This window comes from Tympanuchus pallidicinctus, unplaced genomic scaffold (assembly GCF_026119805.1).
Source record: "Tympanuchus pallidicinctus isolate F22 unplaced genomic scaffold, pur_lepc_1.0 scaffold19, whole genome shotgun sequence".
Taxonomy (NCBI): domain Eukaryota; kingdom Metazoa; phylum Chordata; class Aves; order Galliformes; family Phasianidae; genus Tympanuchus; species Tympanuchus pallidicinctus.
Genome location: NW_026294710.1, coordinates 4,868,012 through 4,894,806, shown reverse-complemented (window position 1 = coordinate 4,894,806; position 26,795 = coordinate 4,868,012). Strand labels below are relative to the sequence as shown.

General features: G+C 40.0%; 1 protein-coding gene across 2 annotated transcripts in view; it reads right to left on the bottom strand.

Annotated features, from left to right (window-relative positions):
- The window catches only part of RELN (reelin), a 267,668-nt gene that overhangs the window by 222,796 nt on the left and 18,077 nt on the right, over window positions 1-26,795 (bottom strand). For both annotated transcript variants that reach the window (XM_052680833.1, XM_052680834.1), the window contains exon 2: window positions 1,001-1,111. In XM_052680833.1, coding sequence (XP_052536793.1) covers window positions 1,001-1,111 — 111 coding nt within the window. The remainder of the gene's footprint in view (window positions 1-1,000; window positions 1,112-26,795) is intronic.

The window sequence follows — 26,795 nt, the reverse complement described above, 5'->3', positions numbered from 1 at the left end:
TAGTGAAAAAAAAATTGAGATTTTTATTTAAAATGCTGCATTCACAGGGGCAGAGCCCTTCTCAAGCTATTCCTCACAGTTTTAAATAATGTGCTACTTGTAACGTGAGCTCACTTACTTCACACTATTTCATTTACAAGAAAGCATACATCTGATGTATGACACTCAGGCCCTAGGAAATTTTATATGAATTGTTACAAAGAAAATTACAGTGAAGGATTATCGCTACTGGATATCACTAACGTATCATCCAGATAAGAAGACCAATGTGGAAGGTGAAAACGTGCAGATTAGATCTACTAGTGTTGCCTTCCTCCTTCAGCACAGATGATAACAGTTCTGTGAGGCTAATAAAAACTATTGCCAAATAACAACCTGTCTACACAATATATAGTGGCAAATAACTTGCGGAAATTCAGAAGGGAGTTTTCAAAGCAGTTGTTCTTAATGCAGCTGGCCTGGCTTCTGCCACTGAACAGAACTTGAAGTGCATGATTGTTCTTGTACTGTAACTATTTTTCCCATATAGAAAATATTTGGTTATACAGAATACATTGACAGCATTCTGGTTTTAAGGAAGACACTATTGTTAAGTGTGTGGAAAAAGTAGACTAGCATTGAGCTGAATCAGTTTTTCAGTTCAGTGTTAGACACTTGGAAGTAAATGTGTAAGTTCATAGCAAATGTCACTCCATTTAGAAATAACTGTTTTGAACACAACAACTGCTGAAGTTTTCTCTCTTAAAATTATCATAATTTGGTCAGTACCTGGTCAGTATCAGAGTTGAACAAAGATGAAGAAAGTAGAGGAAGAAATCCAAGTAAAAGTGCTTAAAAGTCACCTTGGAGCCTCATCTCATTGACTGTAGCTGACTTCCATGTATTCTTGGTTACTGAGTCTAAATTAACTTGTGTCAGTAATTGCGTTGTTATTGATATCCTCTGGAGGATCAGTTATTCCTTAGCTTTGGCTGCAGATCATGAATTCCTTCAGACTTACCAAATCCAAAAGCACTGGAACCACCAACACTCTGGGAAGCCTGAACAGTCGTGGAGGTGTAGAGCCCAGTCACCAGTAAGCCATCAAAGAAGGTACTTGTCGAAATAGTCACTGAAATGAGAGAAATAAAATACGTGTAATTATTTACAAGTGGTATTTTAAATCTTACTATGAGGAGACTCTTGTCATTTAATTAGATACTGGCTACACTTTCCGTACAGCAAATTTGCCTATTTCTCCCAATACTTATGACACTTCAGTGACTTTAAATTGGCTTTCCATGTAATTTTCCCAAACAACTTGCTCAGCATTCAAGCTGTGAGTGCCAAATTTCAGTATGCACTTTTGCAACTTCCTCAGGGTTTACTTAAAGAAAATTGACTGTTTTAGAGGTAAATGACAAGCATTTATTGGTGCTTGAGTCAGCTTCTGTTCCTGAATGAATCATAAGTCATGTACCAGTAATCATCTACAGCAGGAATCAGGCACAAATTGAGCATTACAACAGCATCTGAATATCTGAAGAGTGGTGGTGGCCATCTCTGTTGGGGAAGCTCCCTTTGCTAGCAGCAAAAACTATAATATAAGCTAACTATACCATAGAGACTAAATGCACAATAAGTTAGTAAAACATCATTGTAATATATGGATTATAAGCAATTGTCAAGACATTAAAATATAGTAAAAGCAATTATATTGGATTGGCTTGTTACCAATACTGTTATCAAACATTATGGTATTGAATGCATAAGTTATTGGAGAAGCTGAGTCATTATAAATTATATGCATTTAAATAACTCATGAGTGTATTTCAAAGACATTTTTACATAGTAACAGTAAAGTAATAATCCAAATAACATGTACAAGTAACAACAGATATTCCTTGTTAAAACTGACAGTGCTTGCAATACCTATTTCTTATAAACACTAATTCTCATGCTTTTATTTTGCTATCTTTCATATTATATATCTGTACACATACTACCAGCTTCAATAGTTCTATCCTGGAAATATCTGAACTATTAAGTGATGGGTTTTTCCAGAATACTCAGGCAATATTCTCTATGGTCAGAATAACTTCACTGACTTCCCTCGGCAGCACACAACCTTTTTTGCATTAATATAATATTAATATAATATTAATAATCTCCTGTCCATAATTACCTATAATGCTTTTTTTACATTCTACCTCTAAATTGAAAATCAGAACAAGGAATATTTACAAAAAATATGGATTGGGTAGCTTTACAATTAAATATATTTTCTTCTCTTTTTTCTCCTGACTTTGTCTATCTAAAATAATCCTTTTCTACATTATTTGTTATAAATCTTGACACATATTTATTTAAATATGGATATTTGCCAATCTAAGGCTTAGCCAATGTGATTTTTTTTTATTTTTTTATTTTTTGTTAAACTATATAAATTAGCAAGGACAAAGAACATGCGAGGAGATCCACACAAAAATATTCCCCTGATGAAGAAGTGTCCCATAACTTGGAGCCATGTACACCAAAGATGCATCAAGACCCTATTTGCCATCATGGTTCTGCTTGCATACTTTAATCCTTTCTTTTTCTCTTTTTTCTCTTAATACCTAGAGATAACTGCTTGACAGGATCTCTGATGAACTCCAACCTCTCCCTACACCATATTCCCCCTCCTCCTACTGCTCTGTGCTCTGGTGCATCACACACTGGTGACTGGATGAGGAATTGACTCACAGTGCTGTGAGTTTGAACGTATACATTCAAGCAGCAATGAAATACACGCAGCAGTGAAACTTTTTCTTGGCCCAAACACTCATCCAGGGTTTCATCCAGGCTACATGTTTGCTTAAATTTATTACTACATATCCACAGAACACGCAAATACTGATGATAGGTAGCTTTGTTCTGAGCAGAAGAGCAATATATACCACACTCAATTTATTCTTTAATTCTTTATATTTAATTACTTTCCTTCTTTTTATTATTTGATGGTATACTGAATAATTCTCAAATCCAACTTTTTGCTGCCAGGACTCCAAATTTCAGTGTTTTATTATACACATTTCCCCTGAAAGCAGATAGCAGCTTCCTTGAGCAATATGCTCAATTTTTTTTTTTTACAAAGTCATCGCTTCTAAGGTATATGTTAAATGAGCAACAAAAGCAAATAGACTTCTAGAAAATAAAAGAAGTATTATGGAGGGAAGAAGAAAATCAAGCAAGCAAACAATGAATTCTTCCTTTCTTTGATGATGAAGTGGTGAATAGCACAGAATATTCTCTCTTCCCTTTGTGCTTTTAAAGCAACAAAAAGACAAAACATATGTTGAAAAAATATGCCTGTGCATTATTTCTGAAGACTTGGCAAAACAGTCAGCAAAAACCATTCATAGAAGGGCACTGGGCCAGTACTTTGCTGCCATTTTGTTTCCCCATAGGGAAGCATCTTATTCTTTTCTGAATAGGATATAATGCAAAACCCTACTGGGAACAGGTGACCAGTTTCTCTGGGAAAGAAGTGATATTTTACAATGCCTGTATTTGATTTTGGACATATTCATGTGATTGTCAGCCCTCATTTTACATGAGCATGTAATAGGTCAATTTTTATTGTTGAAAAATTTCCAACACAGTATGGCTCCCTCATTAAGCCTCTGGGAAACCACACAATGCCTATAGCACATTTTTTAAAAACAGAGCACTAGGCTGTTATTATACACGTGTCATACATTTCAGAATAATTTCATAGTCCCTCAAGAAGAAAAAAATTAATCTTGACAATCTCAATGATGATTTTTTTCTCTATCCAGTAGTGAAATACATCAGGTTCCCATAAAATGAAAGAAAGCACACGCAGTGCCAAGCGCTAACGACCAAGAGCAGCAAAGCTGTGCTAATGCACAGCCCAGCAACAGGACTGCAGCTTTATGTCAAGAGTAGGGCTTGACTGAGGACTCCCTCTTTCCCCTTTCAAGATGAACAGAAATATTTGTGTGAGATCTCCTCCACCAGGCATTATCTGCCTGTACCCCAGCTCACACCACATGCAGTTGATGCCAAACATCCGGTACTTTGGAAGCAAGGAGCAATGCAAATGCCGTCCTGGACCTTGGGCAACATATGGAGGGGCAACATCTGGAGAAGCACCAGGCTCCGGGTGCACAGTGGGCAGGAGAGGGCTGGCACAGCCCCCTACCCACCCGGCAGCACCTGTGGGCACACAGCTTCAGCAGCCCCAAACAAGTCTCTAGACAGCTCTGTGAAATGGCTGCCCTCAGATAACCAGTGATGGGGACTGAGAATATCTTCCTGTGAATGATGTTCTCAAGGCTCAGATCGGCAACAGCATGCTGTGAATATTGGAGGTGGCACTGATAAGTGCTACTTTAACAGTTACCCAATATCTTCAGTCATAAGGCTCTATTTTCAGATCCTGAGATCTTTGCCAATTTTACCCTTCTGAGTTGTTTTTTTTTAAATAATAATCATTTTTAACGGTGTCTGCTTCATACCAATTTAAAGATTTGAAGAAGAAACTTCAGTCAAAACATTTCATTCATTTCTGAGATGAGGTTAGAGAAATAGATTGTGTTACCCCAGCTGAAAAAATTGCAGTGTCCTTCATTCCCATCAGGTCCTTCTCCTCAAAGCTGGGAACTGACATGTTGAAAGGGTATGGCCTCGGTACAAGAGCTGTCCTCCAAGTTAGAAGTTTCTGGAGATTGTATCCTCATTAGAACTCTCAGAACACTTTCTGATTTAAGTGCTTATTAACAGACGCTGGAAAAAAATCTGTGAAAGATCTTTGAACCTGGCAACCCTACCCTGTTGGAGCAGGAGAGCTCCCTGGAGCTTTCAGCTCCAGCCATGTTTTGATCTTGGAAGTTTCTTAGTGTTTTAAAGCAGAAAATCATAGCTGCTGGTTGGAAAGAAAGTGGGAAAGGGAGGGATTTTAACCAAAAGTCTAAACCTTCTAATAAGAAGATACCAATTCAGCAGAATCTCGCACTTCAAAAAGCTGGAAAATGTGCAAAATGTCTCAAGATTGAAGTTGCCTCCAAAGTTTGACCCATACTATCCCCACTAACCTTAAGTCAGGAAACACAAAAGCAGATCTGAGGACAGGAGGACAGTGCATGAACTGGGATGGGGCTGGTGGTGATGCCGGGACAAGTGCAGACAATAAGGGAAGAGAAGGCTTTGGAGAAGTACTGAGAAATGATGGGTAAGAGGGGACCGTGGCTGAATAATGCAGCACAGAGAAGGTGAAAGAAAGGAGTAGACGGGATCTGTAACTGTGGCCTGGGAACAGCAGTGGACAAGTTCAGTACTGGGGACTCGCACATGACTCAGGGAAGAGATATCTGCTGCTCCACCTCCAGAATCAGATGAACAGTGCTTGAATAAAAAGGATCTGCCCCAGAGGGGCATGTGCACGGCTCCAAGCTGATGGAGTTCAAGGAGCGTTTGGATAAAACCCTCAGACATAGGGTTTGAATTTTGGGTGGTCCCATTTGGATCCAGGAGTTGGACTCGATGATCCTCGTGCGCCCTTTTGAACTTCAGATATTTATGATTCTAATGATGGATAAAAAATGTTCCAGTCCATGAATCACGTGGTTAGAAATGCATAGGTTAGGTGGATGACTTCAGTTTATTTTACAAAAGCTGAGAAAACAGCTCCATGAAAACAGCAGTATTTCAGGAGAAATACCACAGAAGTATCCTCTGCTGCTCCCATACCCTGCCCTCCTTTCTGCACAATGGCTGCAGCCTTACAGCCTCTACAGAGAACGCTATTTCTGAGAATAGCAAAGGCCCCTGCCCAGCTTCCTATCCACACAGACACTGTAGGCAACTGCTGAATACACCCCCAAATGCTCAGCACATACACACTGGTGTGCTCTCCTTGAGGCACACAGACCAGCCAAGCGAGCATGCAGGCCTGGTCCTGCCCCTGGGGGAAAGCAGGTGGTACTTCATGGGGGAGAGGAACCAACGCAGCCCCTTCTCTCTGCAGACTCCTCACTTCCCACAGCTGCTCCCGCCAAGCATGGGCTTGGTGCCCTGTGGGACGGCAGCAGCAGTGCCAGAGGCAATGCCATGGGCTGACATGGCTCTGGAAGCAGCCAGGGGAAGGGGGGTGGAAGAGAGGTTGCTGCACCACAGGTGGAGGGAGCAGCACAGCAGGACAGACAAAGCAGGGTTTGAAATGCCGTCGTTTTCAGGTATTTCTAAGAAGCGCAGGCTATTATGAACATGGTGTTTGTTGCCTTTTCAGTGTCACATGCTACATAATATATAGTACTACTGAAATCTATTAATCTGTGTAAGCAATTGCATACTTGCCTTCTGTTCACTTCCGGGACCAAGTGTCTGTTCTAAGATGTGGCTGTATTTTGACAGATATTCTAAATACTTGAAATAGTGACAAGGTATCTAAACTATAAAGCAGAAAAACTCTAGATGGACAAACGGGGTCATCCCAGAAGACACATGGTGCTGATTAGTTGTACTGAATTTCACTGGTCTCTGACATTAGCTAAATGCCACTTGAGAGGGCTGATATATACAGAAATTCTACTGAATTTGCAGCTCCTGTAGATGACAATCACCAAGCTCAAAGAGGAATGGATGTACAATGCAGATATGACACACAAAACAGCACAGGCGAAGATTTAAGAGTTCAAATGTGGGTTTTAAAAAGACAAGAATATTTGTAGCCCCCTATATATTTCTTATGAGTGAAGTCATACAGACTTTGCTACATGATGTATAAGACTGCAATTTTCTAGTCCACGAAGAAAATAGAAAACAAGCTGACTATGAGAAATGGGATCACCACAAACAACATGCTTCCCAAAATGAGACTTTCCTGCATGAAAGCAAGGAGAAAGTTCTTACAAAGGTCAAAAGTATTTTCCTCTAATACTGTAATATTACATCACTGCATACCTAGGCCATGGTTGGAAACTTTCCTCTTAGACTATAGAGTTATTTTGAAGCCTTTCAGGTTTTTTTGTTTTGTTTTTTTTCAAAAAATACATCTGTCTCAATGTAATATAAATCAGGTACGCCATGGTTCCGTTCAGAGAGGCTGCTCATCCTTCATGATGCCACAGCTATCACAGCAACTACAAAAGAAAATGACATCAAATCCAGCAAAAGCTGCCAATGCCACAATGCATGTAGAACCAAGCAGAGCTTGAAACCTCTTCTGCAGTCAGCCGTGGGAAAGCAACCCGAGGGCATACAACCACTCTATCTCATACACTTGCATACAGACACTGATTCACTTGAAGGACTCAAAAGATGAAGAACAAGCTCCTGTGCAAATTGGAGGATTCTCTGATGAGAACAGCAGGAGACTCCAACCTCTAAATCTCATTTCTAATGTTGGCAGATCCAACATTTGCCTAAATTCTGCCCATGGCATCCCTGCAGGCACTCGGTACATGGCATGCCAAAAGGGTGACAGCAGGCACACTAAATCTAACGCACCTTCTCCAGCCAGCACTCCTTAGCAAGACCTCTCTGCCTAGCATTTAGCAACAGTTATGGTCACACCTCCTGAAAACAACTGCTATATCATGTGCCACCACGTCATACAAGAACATCTGGTGCTCCACATTCTCATGGCTCCAAAAGGCAGCAGCTCGCTGCAGTGAGCAAAAGCTGCAGAAGAGTTTCCCTCCCTGCTCAAGTGGATTCTTTCCTTCAGTGGCTTTGGTGGGGCAGGGGCTGGACCTGACAAAGCCCAAAGGCACCTTTCAGCCTCAGGCATTCTATGATCCTGTGAGTCATTTGATACCAAGTACAGGCCCAAGTGTAAATCCATCCCAATACATAGTACTGCCTTAGAGGGCACTGATAACACTGAGCCCAAATCCTTAATACCAGACTGCCCTCTGAAACACCAATTACAGATGAAATTGCTCAAAAGAAGAGAATGAGCTCGGATGCCTTCTCTAAAGGCGCAGTGCTTAGACAGTGCAGTGACAAGCAATCTATGGATACTCAGGTAGAGTTTTCGAGGTGTGCATTTGTAAATAAATTGTGAAGTGAACATTGTTATGAGAATTAAGAATCTTTATGCAGCTAATTCCACTCAGTATTAGTAGAAATGAAGGAATTAAATAAATTGACAGTGACAGAAACTAACCTTCATTCAAAAGAGACACTTCAAAAGAAATCCAAATCCAGTTACTCATTTATGCAGAAATTTCAAATACAAATGCCAGATAGACACCTAAGGACACTGTGAATCACAGAGCTCCACTCCATCCAGCAAAAACAAAAGCAGAAAAGCCATGGGATTCTTACTCACACTGGTTATCACTTTCCCTGTGTAGGTGGGAGAAAGCAAAAAAAAACCACATTTTTGCATGGTGAAATGCACAAACATAGGTGAGCGACAGTACTTGTATGAAAATGCTCTCATTTATGTAATGGTTTTCTAGAGCCCCCAGCAGCACAGTGAGGTTACAGCAGAAGCCCAGTGAACCTTCCTCGGCAGTGACAGCAAACAGAGCAGCACCTCTAATGTGTGATGATTCATCAATGACTCCAGTTACCAACAAGGCTAGGGAGGAGAGAAGTAAATTGCACTGCTTTTGTGCCTTATTCTAGACAGCTTAACATCACAACTGGTTTGTATTTTGCTTTGCATTACTTTACTGGTTTCAATAGTTCTTCCTAGTATTCCATCAAAACTCCTTCTCTCAATTTCTTCCCTAAATTGGTAATAAGCAATAGAGAACTGAAAATAGATTGCAGATGTGTGGCGAGATGGTAGTAACATGATATACAGAGACATCATTTGTCAACAATGCACGGAGAAGCCTATCAGTCCTGTGAAAGAACCATTTGCAGAGATACCACTAATAGCATCTTTTTGAATGTTCCTAGCAAGACAGTACTAACGACACCAGCAGCAACATGAACAAAGTTTATTTTTATATTCCTAAACTATGAAGGATTGGTCAAATTCTTTAAAGAATCTGAAATGCTTCAGAGCCTGCATTTCTCCAGGAATGAAGAGTCCAATGCTGAGACCTGCCAACAGCCACAGGTGGAGTCCAAAATCAGAAAAGCCTAAGTTCTCATGCATCAAAATTGCTCACTTAAATTTCTGTCACAATAAATACCTGAAGATCTGTTTCTGACTATATCCAAAGCCACCAGAAACATGGCCAGGCTGAGCAGCGAGGTGCTTCATTCCAGCTGGCATGGAAAAAGCAAACACACCAGCACAGCCCAGAGAGGGATCAGGCCGGCCGCTGCCAGAGCAGCCTGTTTCCTAGCCAGCAGATGGGTAATTAAGGCCCTCATTTAGGAAAGAGGATTCAAATTGGAATTTACCAAGTGAAAATCTTAAAACATATTAAACCCCACTGTTAGTGCGGCCCAACCGCTGTCCCTAAGCTGCAAACATTGCATGCTGTAAGGGAAAAATTAGTATTGGCAGCCACAGTGAAAGGCTTGTTTTCTATTCCTGTGTAGGGACAGCCTTGTTAAGAAGGGGGAGATCTAGGTTTCAGTCAGTGGACCAGTGAATATGTGCTACTGCTATATAAAGCTCCTGAGAACATCACGTCTATTTATGTCACCCGTTTAGCCTGTAAATCTCACCCTAATGTAGATGTCTAAAACAGGCCAGATGAATCATACTCAAGAAATGCCTGTTTCTCTCCAACTGTAAAGGGAGCCTAGACTGTAAAGCTCAGCTCTAGATGCCAGCACTGAAGATGCCCAACTGAGATAAGTCCCACTGAGAGCCACACACAGAGGGTAACTTAATTACCCAACATCTATTCAGATGTCCAACTATTGCCCAGAAGAGTGGAAGCTAAAGAGCCTGAGTAGCATCCCCATGCCCAAAGCTCACCCGAGGACACCAGAGTCAATGACTATCTTTATCTTTTCTTTGGTGCTATGCCAAATATATCAGCAGTGCTTAGCAACTGAACAAGCATTAGCAGTACTGAGAAGCTCCAAAGCATATCAGCAAACACCAATACTCCATCTGATAACTCGTAGGGCCCTGAACAATATTAATGATGTCGGGGCAGTAAAAGCAATAATCTGGATGTGAAGCAAAATCCGTTTCACAAAATCATACATCAGCTATGATGTCTCTAAAAATGGTGTCTGGCAGAAGTTGGCAGCAGTCAAAATGGAAACACTGACTTACACTGCACACTATAACCAAAACAAGAATGATTGTCTAAGTACTATTTTCTCTAAGACTTCATGAGGATGGTCATGTATAGTTCTAGTTCAACACAAAATCAATCATATTACTTGTTAAAATGCACCCCTGTGCAACAAAATGTTAATATGAAAGTTTGTGGTATGACATAACAGCCAGCCACATGCACTGCAACAGTGTGTAAATGATAGTTGGACTTAAATAATTATGACACCCATTTTGCCAGTCGTAACACATTATTTCTGTTAGCTAGTGCTCCAGTGGCAGATGGGAAGCTCACCAGAGTCATTCCTAAACATCCTGACCTACAAAGCGTGACACTGACCAGGAGCTGAGCCCAAGCTGCTCCCAGGCAGAGGGGCTGGAGGTGGTGCATCGTACCAGTGGCCACAGGCAGTCTCTCTGGAGCAGCAAACTAAAAGCCACTACTTTGAGTCCTCTAAATGTTGAAAGTGGCTTGATGATTTTAAAATATAAATCAGTTTCTAAAAAATTCTTCTGTCAGCTGCCAATGTGAAACTAGTTTTTCAGTAGAATTACAGGAACAGAAGGACAATTCTTCACTGACACCTAATTACATCCATGGGAATAGGAACAACAGACTTCCAGTGACACTGGTGCAGTTTGTGTAGGCAAAAACCAGTCAAATATGCTAATCAAGATAAATCTTCTGGAGATTATAACACCTTGTGCATAACAAATGCTAGATGTTGGAAGAGTTCTCTGCCCTTATTCAGGAGCCACTTATCTCCTTAGTAAGTACTGAAATCAGATTTTGTCACGATTCTACAAAACGTGCCAACTTACAGTTTTTCTTAAAAACACATTAAAAATAATCTTTTTTTTTTACCTTAGCTTGGGGATATTAACCTCTGTTTTGAAGCATAACCTTATTTTTCATGCCTTTCAAGTTTACGTGAGGTTCCCTGTTTGATACTCACACATGAAAATTTCATATTGTTGGCTGTGCTCTCAATAAATTATTTAAAAGGTCTGAATATTAGTGCAGCATTCAGATTTTCAGAGAGTTTGGTAAATCCCTTTATTCTGCCATTCTCAGAAGAAAAAAACAATCATTCAATACACAACTAATATTAGCATTTAAAAAAAAATTGTTTGAAAGAGAGCAAGTATTCTTTTCTAATGGGAAATTATTATAACTCAATGGTATCTGAGCATTTGCAAGAATTTTCATCTTAGTTTTAGCTAAGGAGGCACGCCAACTAAAACCAAGCTGTTGAAAATGTTTACCTTAGGCTAAAAGAATACAAATCCTGTTATAGACACAGAAATTATGATTATCATAAGCAAATAACAGGGAAGTGCATGAGTTTGAATGACACTGGAGAATTAGGAAATGTCTTTAAATTAAAATATACACATGCAGTGTTCTTTCTTAAATACTCATCTGTAATATAAAATGTAACCATAGATAAATATAACAGAGCTCTATCTTATCCTGAACATCCTGAAAGAAATTCTCTACTGATAGTCTCCTCCAATTACATATTCTTATGGATTTAAAAGCAATAAAATGCCAATTTTATCCTTGCTTTAGAACTTTGTTAACCTGCCCTAGAAACATATTGAGACCCTGGACATAACCCTCTTAAGGCCTGCGTGCTTAAAGCACGTAAATAATATTTATGCAAGTCCTAATATACTGAAAAAAATTACATTGGCAAGTTAGAAAGTTTAATAACTGTTATCTGGAGCCAGTGAAAATGTGACAGTGGTTGTAAATCCACAGAAACTCTTTCGGCCATTTTTAGTTTTGTCCAAAACTAGGTTTTTGGAAGACACTCTATAGAGCAGTGGATGCATATCAGTGCATCTTTAGCCAGTGAGAAAAACCAAGCTAGGATGCCAAAGTTTGCTTCAGCTGCAGAAAGAGAGGTGCCTTTGAGGCACTCTGAGGAGAACACAGAAAGGCAGCAAGGACAACACAGGCCCATCTGGCCGTACAGGGTTGCTGTATGGACACTGTATGGTGTCACAAATGGCATCTTTATTTTTAGAGAAATGAATTATCTCACTGAGCTGGTCAAAAGTCACTTCCAGCTCATTGTCCTGGCCCCATCCAGCTATCTGCTGGTACTCCCTTCCATGTGTGCTCCCATACCCTGGTAAGAGGGTTGTGATGTATTAGAGTCACCAAAGAACCATCAAACTGTCCATTTAAATAACTGTATTTGTACTTTTACAGCTGCAGATACCAAGGAGCTCCATTGTTTAGCTACATAATACATGAAGATGTTTTTATTTTTTATGCTCTCTGATCTTTAAATTCCTGTGTTTTCAGTAATGGCAAAATGTTTTCATTCTATCAACAGCGTTTAACATTTATGGACATCTTTCATCTTATCTTTAACCATTTCTTTTCATAAGTTGAGGAAACTGCAGTTCTGCATGACATGGAAAGTTGTTCCCTCTCTCCCAGCTCTTAGTTTTAGGCAAGTAGATCTGCCCATAACAGCAAAATATGATGATATCATTTATTCCTTTCCTCATTGTTCTGAAGATTTTCCTTTAAAAAAAAAATTTTTTTTTTTTTTTTAACTTGTGCTCAGCTCTGAGGTAACATGTTTTGAGATTCATTCCCAGAATGCTGTGCCATCTGCTCAGCACTACTTTTCACTGTGTCCTCGCCATTTTTGCAGTAACAGTGAGCTTTATAGTTGAGAGCCCTGGGCAGTGTGGTACATAATGTTGTTACCTTGCTACTAAGCTCCCATGATTGCTTTGACCACGCTTTGCTTCAGACACCAGAGGCCATGACGAGGACAATTCTGACATCAGCTTCTGTTCTCTCTCCTCACACGGGATTCCTTGAGTGCAGTAACCCAGGTGAAACCTGGCATACTGTTATAATGAGATTATCAGTGAGACTGAGAGACAGCATTTCTGTTAATCTTCTTTAAAACAGAGCAGTGACTGAAATGCAGTGAGACTCGCTGAGATTCATAAGCATGAGTAGGACGAAAATACATGATGTTGATTATTAAGGGAAATGGATACAAGAGTTTAAAAAATATGATTTAATTTTATGTGCGATTCATACAACAAAATAACTCTGCTTAAGCAGAATCTCCCGCTCAGTTGACTATCTAAGGAGGACAAATAAAAGACAGACAATCCCCATCTGCACCTACAGACTGGAACCTACAGAACAACTTAGAGGTTGATTAGCATTTTAACTTAGTGTAGACAGGGTGAAGCAAATGCGGATTCATGAAGGGAGAAGATATAGCATAGCACTAAATAGACAGGGGTATTTACACTGAATTTTGGCATACAAGTGATGAATGCACTGCAACAAACAGTTGTATAATCCTTTGACTATATATGGCACATCAATTTTGCCAGGTCAAATCAATTAAAAATATTTACTTCTAAAAGTTCAAATCAGAACAACATTGAGAAGAATCTGAAACATAACAAATGATTATTAGTCCCTTGACACCTAAAAACATATCTAAATGAAAATTGGGTCAAAGTGACAAAAATAATGTAATGAAGAAATAAAATTCCTAAAACGAAAGCAATATTAAAGCTTAATGGCATCTGTTTCTCTTAGCTTTATGAATATGTGGCTAAATGGGTCAGAGGCAGCCATGATCACAGTAATACAATACATTTGCCTGTCCCTCACAGTGTAAGTCATGGTGTGGCTTGTTAAAACTGGGCATGCCAAGCAATTAATGGCTGCCTCATGAATGGCAGGATTGTAGGTATATCATTTTACAGTCGGTATTTTGTTCTTTGTGTTAGGTTTGTTACAATGGTCAACTACTGAGCAAGAAAGATCGAGGACCAGAACAGCAGGGCTGTGGCAGGTTGTGATTAGGAAGCAGTTGTCAGGGCTCTGGGGGAAAATCCACAAAGTGCCTTCCTTCTAGTTTGCTCAGGCAGAGGTTTGGATCTGAAGATAAAAGGGGTCCTTTCCAGGCTCCTGTTTCTAGACAGTTTCTAATAGATGTTTTATCACCTTCAAACATTCATAAAAACCTGAGCCTAGCACTCTGGAAAAGTAACCAGTCAAGCCATCCACACAAAGAAAATAAAGTGCAGCATGACTTTTGTTGGGTGAATTTGCCGTTATCATTTACTTGTTTGCTAAATACTTTACATACACAGCTAATTCCCAAATGGTCATTTTAAATTCTTAAAAAAAAAAAAAAAAAAGTAAAAAATAATGGCACAAGATGGTTCTTGTCCCTATTGTACACAACCATTCTACATAACACCCGTACAAATTCCCCAAGCAACTAACAGATTTTTAACAAATCAGTTCATGCTCTCTTTCCATGCTGAAATTCTTTCTGCTCTGAGCATCCCTGTGAAACAGATAAGTATTCACAGCCATGTCCCTGCTATGACTCATATCTTGTTAGAACAGAGACAGGCTCTTGGCTCTGTGGAAAAAAAATTCCCACAGCCGCCTGGCTTGGTTTTCTGCACGCCTGCAGCTCCCCGGGTTGTGCCACTGAGGTCTTCATGTCCCACAGGAGACAATTACTAAGAAGTACCTCCAGAATAAGTGATGTTCTGCATATTATTAAAGGAGGACAGCAAGGGCTGAAGCCATAAATAAGCCAACACTAACGTTTCAGTGTAGCCTTGACAGTTTTCTTGCAAGAAATCAGCTGCAAGATAGTATGTTGTAATGATATTACTCAGAGTACGCACATTTTAGGTGGAAACATGAGTCAGAGGGGTTGAATGGAGCTATGGTATACCTCATATTTAAGGGCTTTGGGTTGAAAGTGTTTGGCATAAAGTGTGTTCTTTGACAGTAGAGAGTTTGAGGATGACTGACAAATGTGGCAAATGGGTGGGATGTCCTCTGTTAGCATGCTGGTCAATGTTTATTTGAGATTAAAAACTTCCTTCTTTCAACTCAGTTTGAAAAAGCTCAATAAGCACAGCTACTCCATGTCAAAGTCAGCTACCAGTCAAACTCAGATGTATGCCTACCACAGCTGCTCTCCTAGAGGAGAGGTGGTTCATAAGAGAAGGGACTGAATTGCCAAGATAACTGGGACTGGTCTCCTAAACAAGAAACCAAGATAGCTAAGAGCCACAAGAGCTAGCAGAGTTGTGTCAGAAAAAACGTGAACAGCTTTTCAATTTTCTAGCCTTACTTCTGTTTGGCAATTAAAATTTTAACAGTAGAGAGAGCTTACTCTTTAAAGAATGACCATTCTTCCTCAAATGTGGCAAAGTTACTCAAAAGTATTTTTCACAAATATCACTGATAAAATAAATGCAGTATTCTGGGAATGTGGTTAAATTCCCAGTCCTTCTTTGCTCCTTGTTCCATTAAGTGATATCTCTTTACACCATTAAATAACCATTAGAAAAACCTCCCAGGGACACCAGCCACACACACCTTACCACAAGTGGTAATGCAGGCATACTAGCTGGTCTACATCTCAGCTAAATGTTGACATCCTTCTTCCAATCATTTGTTTCAGTGTAAAAACATAAAAAGGCATTGCAATCATCATCATCTCAGGGATTACTAGAGTTCAGATGAAGGGTTGCCCTAGGCTGCAGTGACTCTAAGCCCAACATCTCTTTCCACAAACAACCACACTGCTTAAGTAGAAGGGAAGAAGAGAAAATAGCAGTCTCTAAATATAGTGGCCTTTAAGGGGAAGCTCAGATTGGATATTAGGAAAAATTTATTCTCGAAAGGGTGGTGAAGCATTGTCACAGACTGCCCAGAGGCAGTGGAGTTGCCATCCCTGGAGATGGTCAGGAAACCGTGGATGTGACATTGGGGGACCATTGAGCATGGTGGGGACAGGCTGATGGTTGGACTAGATGACCTCAGAGGTCTTTTCCAACCTTAATGATTCTGTGATCTCAATGAACCAGGAAGAAATACCCTGATGTACCTTCATCAGCAAATACTGAGCAACTTATCAGTAGAAACATGTTGTTGAATACGGAACAGAAACCAGTCTCCCCAGTCTTGGCTCAGCAAACAAGGTCTCTTTGAATTTGTATTACCTTGAGTAAAATCAGAAATTTTCTACTTATGTGAAGACTGTTCTTACCACAGATGCCTGAGGCTGGAACATTAGAGAAGCCACATGTTCTGAGAAAAAGATACCCCTGGGACATCTTCAAAGTGTCCTTCTAATTCAATAGTTAAAGCACACAGAAATGGCAGACCATTAAAAGTAGTTATACTATTTCATAGATCAAAGAGCTATCTATAAAGGAATTAATTAAAGATAGATATAAGTAGCCTTCATACTGGAAACCACAAATTCAATATTTTCTTCCACTTTTGTCTTTGAATTCTCCAATTGATTAAAGGAATAACTGACATATGACCTGTCAGTGCTGCACAGGAAGGATGTGGCAGGAGAATCAGATAAGCAGAGGTTAGTATAGAAAGAGATATCTGGATTTGAGCTTGGCCTATTCATCAGTTGGGATCCTTTCTACACTTCACATGCAAAACATGTAATAGATGTCAACGACAGTCCACTGAAATAAATTTCAAAAAATAAGGCGTTCTGGTAATCCTCAAAGACAAATGCATTCTTCTGCCTAAACAATCTAAGAAATTTGGACTTTGAACTTCTGATAAGTAAAACTTGTCCATAATCATTAGCAATAATTATGGAAATGCTAATACTATTTCAACATTTATTATCTCAGATATGTAGAGTTGAAATACTAAAGGGTTTTTAAAAGATTGAAGGGTTTTTAAAAGACTGAAATGTTTAAAAATTCATAAATGATAAAGTGTTCTTATTTTAGTCTATGGAAATTAAATACTTTGATCTTCCAAAGAATTATTTCAGCTTGGCAATGAATATTTCAGTTGTTTTTTTGTTTGTTTGTTTCTTTTTTTAACTGAGCAAAAAAGCTTAGGTTTAATTTGTATCAACATTTAACTGTGCTTTCCAAACATTTTGTGCTGAGTTCCCCCATCTCTACTGCTGTGTATCATGCTTTACAGTCTAGTTAATGTGTCCAACCGACTGAAAGTATAAAAGCAGCAAGATCCTAACTGCAGCCTTAGTAATACTAAGTAATACTATATTACTATAATGCTATTACTTAGTACTACTCAGTAATACTATATGCCAAAGCAAGATAATGCAATTTAATTGTGAAGACTCAAAGAACAAAATAACTATTTTTTCAACGAAAAAATTATTCTTGAGTTAAATTCTCCCTTTTGAAAACTGTATTACAAAATAAAAACAAAGAATCAAGAAAAACTGGGGATTTCTTTGCACTAAAAGTTTTCGTTCTGCAAAAGCTGTATATTCTGATATAAATTATTCCTGCTGCAGTTGTTTTATTTCATTTCTTAGAGGGTACATGTACACTTTTTCTCCACTGTAATAAGTCTTTGGTTTTTTTCTTCTCTTATGTCTGACATATTTTTCCTTATTGCCAATGATCAAATAAACATGACTAAACACAGCTTTCCTGTGAGCCCACTTGCAAAAGTAGGTTGGGCAATGTATTCATTTTGTTGTTTATATTAGCCTATTGAAAACCAGAATGAGTTGGCACTTTCTCAAGTCCAGAAGAATAAAGTCAAAATGAAAGTGAGCTGCCATTGGCAACGTCACTGAGCAGATTTGTGTAGAGCTGCAGGGCTCACCTGCAGTTATGGAAGCAATCTTCTACAAATTTCCTGCCAAAGAGTTAAGCTATGTGTTTTACAGTGTGCTTTGGACTACTACTTTCTCACCAAAGGACAACTTCTAAAGGTCCAAACCATGCCCTTGTCCTTGTTATTAGATGGACAGTGTGCAGTCTCCCCATTAGTAAGGAGAGATGTACTCTATGGGGCCAGATTACATCTAGCTACCTCAGAAACTCTGACAGCAGAATAGCCCATGGATGTGATTTAAGCAAGGGATCTTGCAACTGGTGTTTATGGATGCAGAGTAACTATCAACCTGTAACATTTCTCATGCTCATTCTCTTTTCCATTAAAGTTTGTGTTTGCTTTTTGCAGCAGCCAGAATTACGCACTGTGCAGGAGAAAGGCTCTCTTCAAAAGGGAGAAAAAAAGCCTGCATCAAAGCAAGATTCCTACCTTGGACCGCAGAAAATTGCTCAGCCAGGATGTTATTATACTCAAGGCATTCTCAGACAGCTGGGCCTCATTATAGGCAACAGAGCTTTAGCCATTAACTTTGGAGAGAGTACGATAAAGCACTAAATGCAATGAAGATAATTCAAAGCATGTTAAGCAAGAAAATGAAACAGTATAGAGCACTGCTAGTGCTGTATGCTAGGCATTATTTCCATGGATGCTGGAACATCATGTAAGCGTTGGGACAGTCTCTCCTATGGGTTTTTGCTTACCTTCCAGCCCAGCAGAAGGAGGAACTGCTAACAGGATGACGAATCAGGAAGAAGTTGGCAGCCCTAGGGCTTTGTGGGTCAGAAAGAACAAGGATGCCCTGTGAGGGCATGGCATCTATTCCACAACCCCCTGCTGACTCCCACTGCCATTCGTTCTGCCAAAGAACAAACCAGCAAGGCAGAAGCTTTCACAGAAACTGAACAGTAAGCAATATTCAGCTTTATAAAGTAAAACTCAACCTGCCCAATGCCACTTTCAGCCCCACCGGTTGGCAATGCTGCACTAAGAATTCATTTCCCAGGACTCTGGACACGGTAAGTCTGTTTTCTTTGCGATGACAGATTATTCACATGTGAGGCATAACCAAACTTAAAGAACAGAATCCTTTAGAAAATTCTGAACTTTTTCATAGTCTTAGAAAAGAAATTCTCCATCATCAGTTGCTTGTCTTGCCCACCACTACAGCTATGTTTTGGAATTTATCTCAGGCTCAGCAGTCCCATTCCAACAGGCCTGTCAGGACTATCTCACCTTTCCTAAAGATTCTAAGACTGCTCTTGAGATCTTTAGTCTTATTCATCATAAAATAACACAGCTCCAAGCCAATTCAGGTTAAACCTCAGACTAAATTCAGGAGTGGCTTAGTCCCAATCATTCCTCAATGTATCTCTGCACTTCTACAGACATACATCATCCTTGGAAAGACAAAATTTCAACCTTCAGCCTCCTGAGTTTGCACAAGTTTCAGCTTGAGTGTATTATTGTGAAAGGTTCTCTTAAAGACCTTTGACAGCCGTGCCAAGACTTTAAGTGATTAGTTCTGAAGTAGGTTTTATGAAAGAATGAACAATAACAGCAGAAGGTCCAGACATTAATATTAACCTGTAATAAAAGGAATGATGTTCAAACGATTCCTTGAAATAAAATATGAGTACCTGGTCCTGCAGTGCTGGAAGAACCACATAGCTTAGATTACATCCAATCAGGCAAAATGCAGATATTAAACATTTATGAGCAGCTCTGGTATATTCTGAATTAATCAGTTCTGCACATTTAAAAGTTTTAATATTTAATGCCACTACCTCAACAGTCCTGCAGAAATATTAAACTTTTTAGAAGTCCTTTACAAGGAATAGCCGTAACATCTGAATTGGTGTTGTAGGGTTTGCACCAGGCTGCGTTTTGTGGAGAACCACGACTGTAAGATAATGAAATGCAACTGAAATTCTCAACACTTTCACCACACCATGACACAGGAACAAGGGCAGTCATAATGAAAATAACAATTACTAAGCTAGGGGTAAGTACATCTGGAATCTGATTAAGTCTCATAGGCATGATGGATTACTCATGAAGGCTTACTAATACCATACTTCCATGAAATCGCTCAGATGAGCATAAATGGCACGCTAAAGGCATTTCAGATATTGCAGAGTATTAGTGTTAGTGTGTTAGTGTAGTAAATCTCGAAAACACCAGCTGTGGTAAGCAAAAATATTTATAGATACAGATATTTATCTGACCACAAATTCCCTGACTGTAAGGAGCACGCATAATGAAATCTGTCTTCACTTCCAGCAATGGCGGTAATTTTAAAAACAATATGAGAGATGTTTTCGTCATTTATTGTAGTTTTAAAATAGACATGAAGTCTTTATCTAGAAGAGGCTGAGACATATAAAATGCTGATTCAATTATTAAGATGCATGTTTTGATCATAAATTTAATTATGAGATTCCCTCTCTGTTCTCAATGAATAAAATCAAAATTCCTTGGAAAATCACAGAATCACAGAATTGTAGGGGTTGGAAGGGACCTCCAAAGATCACAGAGTCCAACCCCCCTGCCAAAGCAGGTTCCCTACAGCAGGTTGCACAGGTAGGCATCCAGGCAGGCCTTGAACATCTCCAGAGAAGGAGACTCCACCACCTCCCTGGGCAGCCTGTTCCAGTGCTCCATCACCTCACTGTAAAGAAGTTCCTGTGCACATTTGTGCAGAACTTCCTATGCTGCAGTTTCCAGCTGTTTCCCCTTGTCCTGTCTCCACTCACCACTGAAAACAGTCCGGCCTCACCATTCTTCCCCCCACACCTTAGATATTTATAGACCTGGATCAGATCCCCTCTCAGTCTTCTTTTCTCAAGGCTGAACAGAGCCAGTTCACTCAGCCTTTCCTCATAGGAGAGATGCTCCAGGCCCTTCACCATCTTTGTGGCCCTCCGCTGGACTCTTTCCAAGAGATCCCTGTCTTTTTTGTACTGGGGAGCCCAGAACTGGACGCAGTACTCCAGATGAGGCCTCACCAGGGCAGAGTAGAGGGGGAGGATCACCTCCCTCGACCTGCTGGCCACGCTCTTTTTAATGCACCCCAGGATGCCATTGGCCCTCTTGGCCACAAGGGCACACTGCTGGCTCATGGCCAACCTGTCGTCCACCAGGACACCCAGGTCCCTCTCTGCAGAGCTCCTCTCCAGCAGCTCATCCCCCAACCTGTACTGGTGCAAAAATCCTACTTAAAAGAGAAAGGAGTAATAACCACCCCAAACCACAGAACTCGATGTTGGATAGAAAATTGTAGGAGGATAGCAAACCCAAGATTTGAAACATACGCTCATTTTCATATCACTTTGATCTATGCATGCCTAGAAAGAGAAACTCTGACACGGACTTGAAAAGGTAAGAAACTGCTTTAAGAAATAGATTATTAATAGATTACAAATCACAAGGACACCAGCCACCTGGGTGTTGAACTGGATCATCCAGAAGATTTCTCTAACAGCAAACGTAATAGAATGGCTTATGTTGGAAGGAAAATTAAAGATCCTAGAGTTCCACTCCCTTCTGTGGACAAGATTGCTGCTTATGGTAGCATCCAACCTGGCCACATGTCCACCACATTTTTCTACCCTGACTGCATACCTAGCTGTCCCAGAATGGGGAACTCAGTGTGTTCCATATAAACCCCATAAAAATTTTTAGAGGGACACTCATGAACATGGACAATTTGAATCAGTTCAAAATAATGTCTAATAATGTAAAGATAAATTAAAAAAAAAAACAAACAACATTGCAAAGCTTCCAAAACACTCAGTTATTTTATGAAAAAATATCCCCATATATGAATATCATTATATTTCACCTACGTACATCTTTCCTATTTTTTTTTTTCAATAAATAGAAGAAAAATGCTGAAAAATAGACCAAAGTAAACCTCTTATTGGCTGCATATGTTGCTAACAATGTTAGGGAGATTCTTTTTATTTATTCACCTTGAAACATGGGGAAAAAGATTTGATTAGAACAGAGAAGAATTTGAGGAAAATTTCAGACAATTACGAAAGGAAATTATCTAACAATCTGTTCAGATTTAATAATGGCAAGAAAATATTCAAACAAACAAGAAAACCCACAAAACTAAGCAAACCTGAAGGCAATGAAAACCAGATGTATTAAAAATGAAGTGCATAGAGACATAGCTCTTCAAGATCAGTAAGCAATTGGTTGTTGTGAGCAATGATTTTATGCCTTCACAGGCAAATCATGAAGGTAGCAAGGGGATGGCAAAGAGTTCCTAAGCACTCTTCTAAGGCTGAGGATCTCAGGGGAATTGTAGCTACTACTATTTCTGTGAGCTTAAGAGAGCAGTTCAGTCACCTGCAAACTGGTACTGAAAAGCTCACAGAAAAAAAAATAAATAATAAGATAGGAACTGTGGTTGCAAAGGTAAAATAGGAGATGTAGAAAACGTTAGCAGGGAAAAGCTGTAGGAAGACTGCTCTTACTCTTGCCCCAGCACAGTGGTTTTACATTTCAGGAAGAAGCAGCAGATAGTTCTTTGTGAGCAATCAGGATTCACTCTCCAAAGTAATAATTACATGTAGGAAATTATATTGCAGCTGGTCACATTACACTCATAAGCTGCAGAAAAATAAGGAGAAGCAGTTTTTCTGCACAGCACAGAAAGCTAAAATAAGTACTTTGGGTATCATAGCAGGTTCAGCATACTTTCACCAGAAGAATGATTAACGTCTAGGGGAAGTAAATGCAAAGGCAGGGAAAACACAGCTTCCACAAACCCTCAGCAAATTTGATGAGCACTGATTTACACTTGTCATATGGGGGGCAGCACCTCCTTCACCTAGATGATATCCTAAAGAAGAGACTGGGAGAGATTAAACAAGTGAGAGTGGGGAATGAGTGATGTGCACATTTCTAAGTTAATATTGTAATAAATATCATCCATGCAGTGCAACACAGACATACCTATGCCATTCAAGTGATTTACACATAGCTTTGTCTCTTTCTTGCAAACCAAATTCCTTCAAACTTATCACAAATGTAATTACCAAAGGGAGGAAACCAGCAGGTCCCTGTGGGCAATCTGTGAGGTACACACATCCAGAACCGAGCTGAAAAGCAGACAAGTTGAAAATACTGTTTTGAAACATGGCTTTTTTTCAGCGACAATCTGTTTCAAAAGAACCAGTAATTATAAAATAGCCATACATAAGTCGGCGAAACATCTGCACACCATTTTAATGAAAGAAAACCTTTAAAAAACACTGATCAAAAAGGTAACATTGTTGGATGTTATAAGCAAATTCAAAGGGATATTTGAAAGGAAGCTGTCCTCTCAGCTGAAGCTAGAGAACTGCCTGGATTCTTCTGTGCTATGGGGGGCCAAGGAAATAATACCAAAGCTGTAATTGTAAAGCACATTGGAAAGGCAGGTGCCATAGTTTATTGTTATGCTAAAATACTTTCCACAATCTTCTATAGCAATTGCAGCTTTCTTTTACCAGTGTGTAATAATTATCCATCTGATTAGCAAATGTAACCACCTGCAGTCAAGTGGTTTACCAGTTGTGCTACTCCTAAGGATGAAATACCTTTAAAAACAGACAACATGATGTTTTTTATTACTTTGTTAAAACTATAACACACTTTCATCTATATAGTTTCATCTATATGTTGACAGAAAGAATACTTGAAATGGTGTGGAATCATTTCTACTCTGATAAAAAAGTGCTCAGAAAATGATTTTCCCAAACATAAAGAAGTGTCCTAAAATGGCTTCAATATGTTTTAAGATATGAGGTAGCTCAGTCCAAATTCCAACAGGGCAATCATTACAACTTTTTTTTTATTGCTTACTATATCCATGATGCTATGGACACCCAGGCATCTTGGAGAACACATTTTAATACACAGTCATAGTTTGTGGCCAAGTGCTTATCCCCTTCTCTCCATCTTCTCTCTTTTCTTTTTTTTCACCCTGCTGATTACACGCTTGCCCTGGACCACTTTACAACTAAGGTTCAGGTTTTGACCTGGTGTATAACCAAGATGTTATAGTCACAATATAATTGTGTATAATCAATAGATATCAAGATGTTATAATTGCAATATAATCAAGAGAGTAAGGCAAAGCAGACAACGATCACAAAAAGAGAATAAGTGGAAGAGCTTACCCTTGGGTTGAGCTCACCAGAAGATACCAAAAGAGGGGATCTCCAGAAGAGATCCTTCCCCTCTGGTAGCCAGCTCTTAAATAGAATTGCCTTCACCTGTGCTCCTCTGGCTGACTCAAGGCTCACCTCAGGTGATTAATCAGAGGTTCAGGCCGTGACTCAGCAGTTCCCATACACCTGGACAGCCTAGATGGCTGAACAGAGAGGAAGCTGTTGAGGTTCAACAAGAGCAAGTGAACAGTACTACACCTTGGGAGGAATAAACGCATGCATCAGTACAGGTTAGGGGCTGATCTGCTAGAGAGGCTCTGCAGAGAAGGATCTGGATGCCTTGCTGGACAACAGGTTGGCCATCAGCCAGCAGTGTGCTCTTGTCACCAGGAAGGCCAACAGTATTCTGGGGTGCATTAAGAAGAGCATGGCCAGCAAGTCAAGGGAGGTGATCCTACGCCTCTACTCTGTGCTGGTGAGGCTGCAGCTGAAATACTGTGACCAGTTCTGGACTACACACTTCAAAAAAAAAACAAAACACAACAGGGATCTCCTAGGAAAAGTCCAGCAGAGGTCAACAAAGATTTTTAAGGTTCTGGAGCACCTCCTGTACACAGAAAGGCTGCAAGACCTAGGGCTGTTCAATCTGGAGAAGACTGAGAAGGGATTTCATTATTGTTTATGAACATCTAAAGTATGAGTCAAGTCAATGGAGGCAGACTCTCTTCAGCTGTGAGCAACAGTAAAACAAGGGGCAATAGGCAGAAGATGGAACACAAGAAGTTCCATACTCACACAAGGAAGAACTTCTTCACTGTCAGAGTGACAGAGCATTGGAACAGGCTGCCCAGTGTGGTTGTGGAGTCTCCGTCTCCAGAGATGAATGGCTGCCTACATGTGTGACCTACTGCAGGGAACCAGCTTTGGCAGGAGGTTGGACTTGACGACATCTAGACATCTCTTCCAAACTCTACAATTATATGATTATCTGCTTTTCTGTCTGAGCTAGCAAATTTTCACAGCAATTTTGATAGAATGACCTTGCTTGTATCTTTTCTTGCACCAGACAACTGAATATTTAGTAAAACTGGCAAACTACATCACTATCCTCCTATAAGAAGCACCAGTACCACATTTCTGGACATATATTTTCATTCAAGTCTTTATGTGTCTATTGGCTTGAAAGTAGTTTATAGATCATGTGTTCTTCTCCTTTCTTCATTGTCCTACCTCTTTTTTCACTGATGTCTGCCCTTCTACTCTGCTCTAGTGAGACCCCACCTGGAGAACTGCATCCAGTTCTGGAGACCTCAACACAAGAACATGGAGTTGTCAAAGAAAGTCCAGAGGAGTGCCATGAAGATAATCAGAGGGCTGGAGCACCTACCCTACAAGGACAGGCTGAGAGAGCTGGGACTTACCAGCCTGGAGAAGACTCTGAGGAGACCTTATAGCAGCCATCCAGTACCTGAAGAGGCCTACAGGAAAGCTGGGGAGGGTCTTCTTATCAGGGCAGGTAGTGACAGGATAAGGGGAAATGTCTTTAAACTTGAAGAGGGCAGGTTTAAACTAAATATTAAGAAGAAATTCTTCACTGTGAGGGTGGCAAGACACCAGAACAGCTTGCCCAGAGGGGTCATGAATGCCCCCTCCCTGAAAGCATTCAAGGCCAGGCAGGATGGGGTCTGCGAGCAACCTGCTCTAGTGGGAAGTGTCCCTGCCTACAGCAGGGGAGTTGAAACTACATGATCATAAAGGTTCCTTCCAGCCCAAACCATTCTGTGATTCTACAATTTTATGAATACAGAATCACACTTGAAATTCAGTATTTTATTTATTCACTTTTGACTTGTAGCTTCCTTTTAATTATGAACACTACATTTTCTACATTTACTCTGCTCTCCTTGATTTAAGAGAAGACACTTAAGTAAGAAATACTTTGTGCTGAACACACCTGGCTTCCATACAAAAAGCCAAACAAAATTACGAGGTTAGATATGAGGAGGAAGTTTTTCCACACAGTGGGTGATGACGCACTGGAACAGGTTGCCCAAAGAGGTTGTGGATGCCCCATCCCTGGAGGCATTCAAGGCCAGGCTGGATGTGGCTCTGGGCAGCCTGGTCTGGTGGTTGGTGACCCTGCACACAGCAGGGGGGTTGAAACTAGATGATCATTGTGGTCTTTTTCAACCTAGGCCATTCTATAATACATAGTACTGGTGCTTCCCCCAATTGATTCCATTAACAGGTTTCAACTAAATATGATGAAAGTGTAAATATATTAAAATTAATGTGTTACCATAAATCCTTAGAAAAAAATCACTGATGTGAAAAAGACTTATTCATTCCCCAGGAAGAGAAGGCTGTCACAGCCATATTAGTAGACAACAGAGAGTCCACATGAGCATAAGAAACCATGCTTCAGCTTCAGGAAGAGAACCATTCACAGCTTGTACGTTATTAGATGAGGAAGAATCCCAGCTCCAGAGAGAAAGCAACATGGAACCACACAAATAAACTTTGCTTGTGAACTACTTGGAGAGGGAAGCAGTTTTTCTTTCTGCTAGTGAGGGACAATCCTACTTTATTTTTCTGGAAGTACAGATGGCTTCACAAACAAGGCTGGGAAGTTTCACTTTCTGCCATGTTTCACATCATTAAAACATGCAAAATCATTGCCAACAGAAACCTTGAAAGTATTCCTCCAGTGCAGCGCCCACCGTGCAGGTCACTAGCTAAAGTGTTAGAGGCCACCTATTTTCCTTATAGCAGTGTTTTT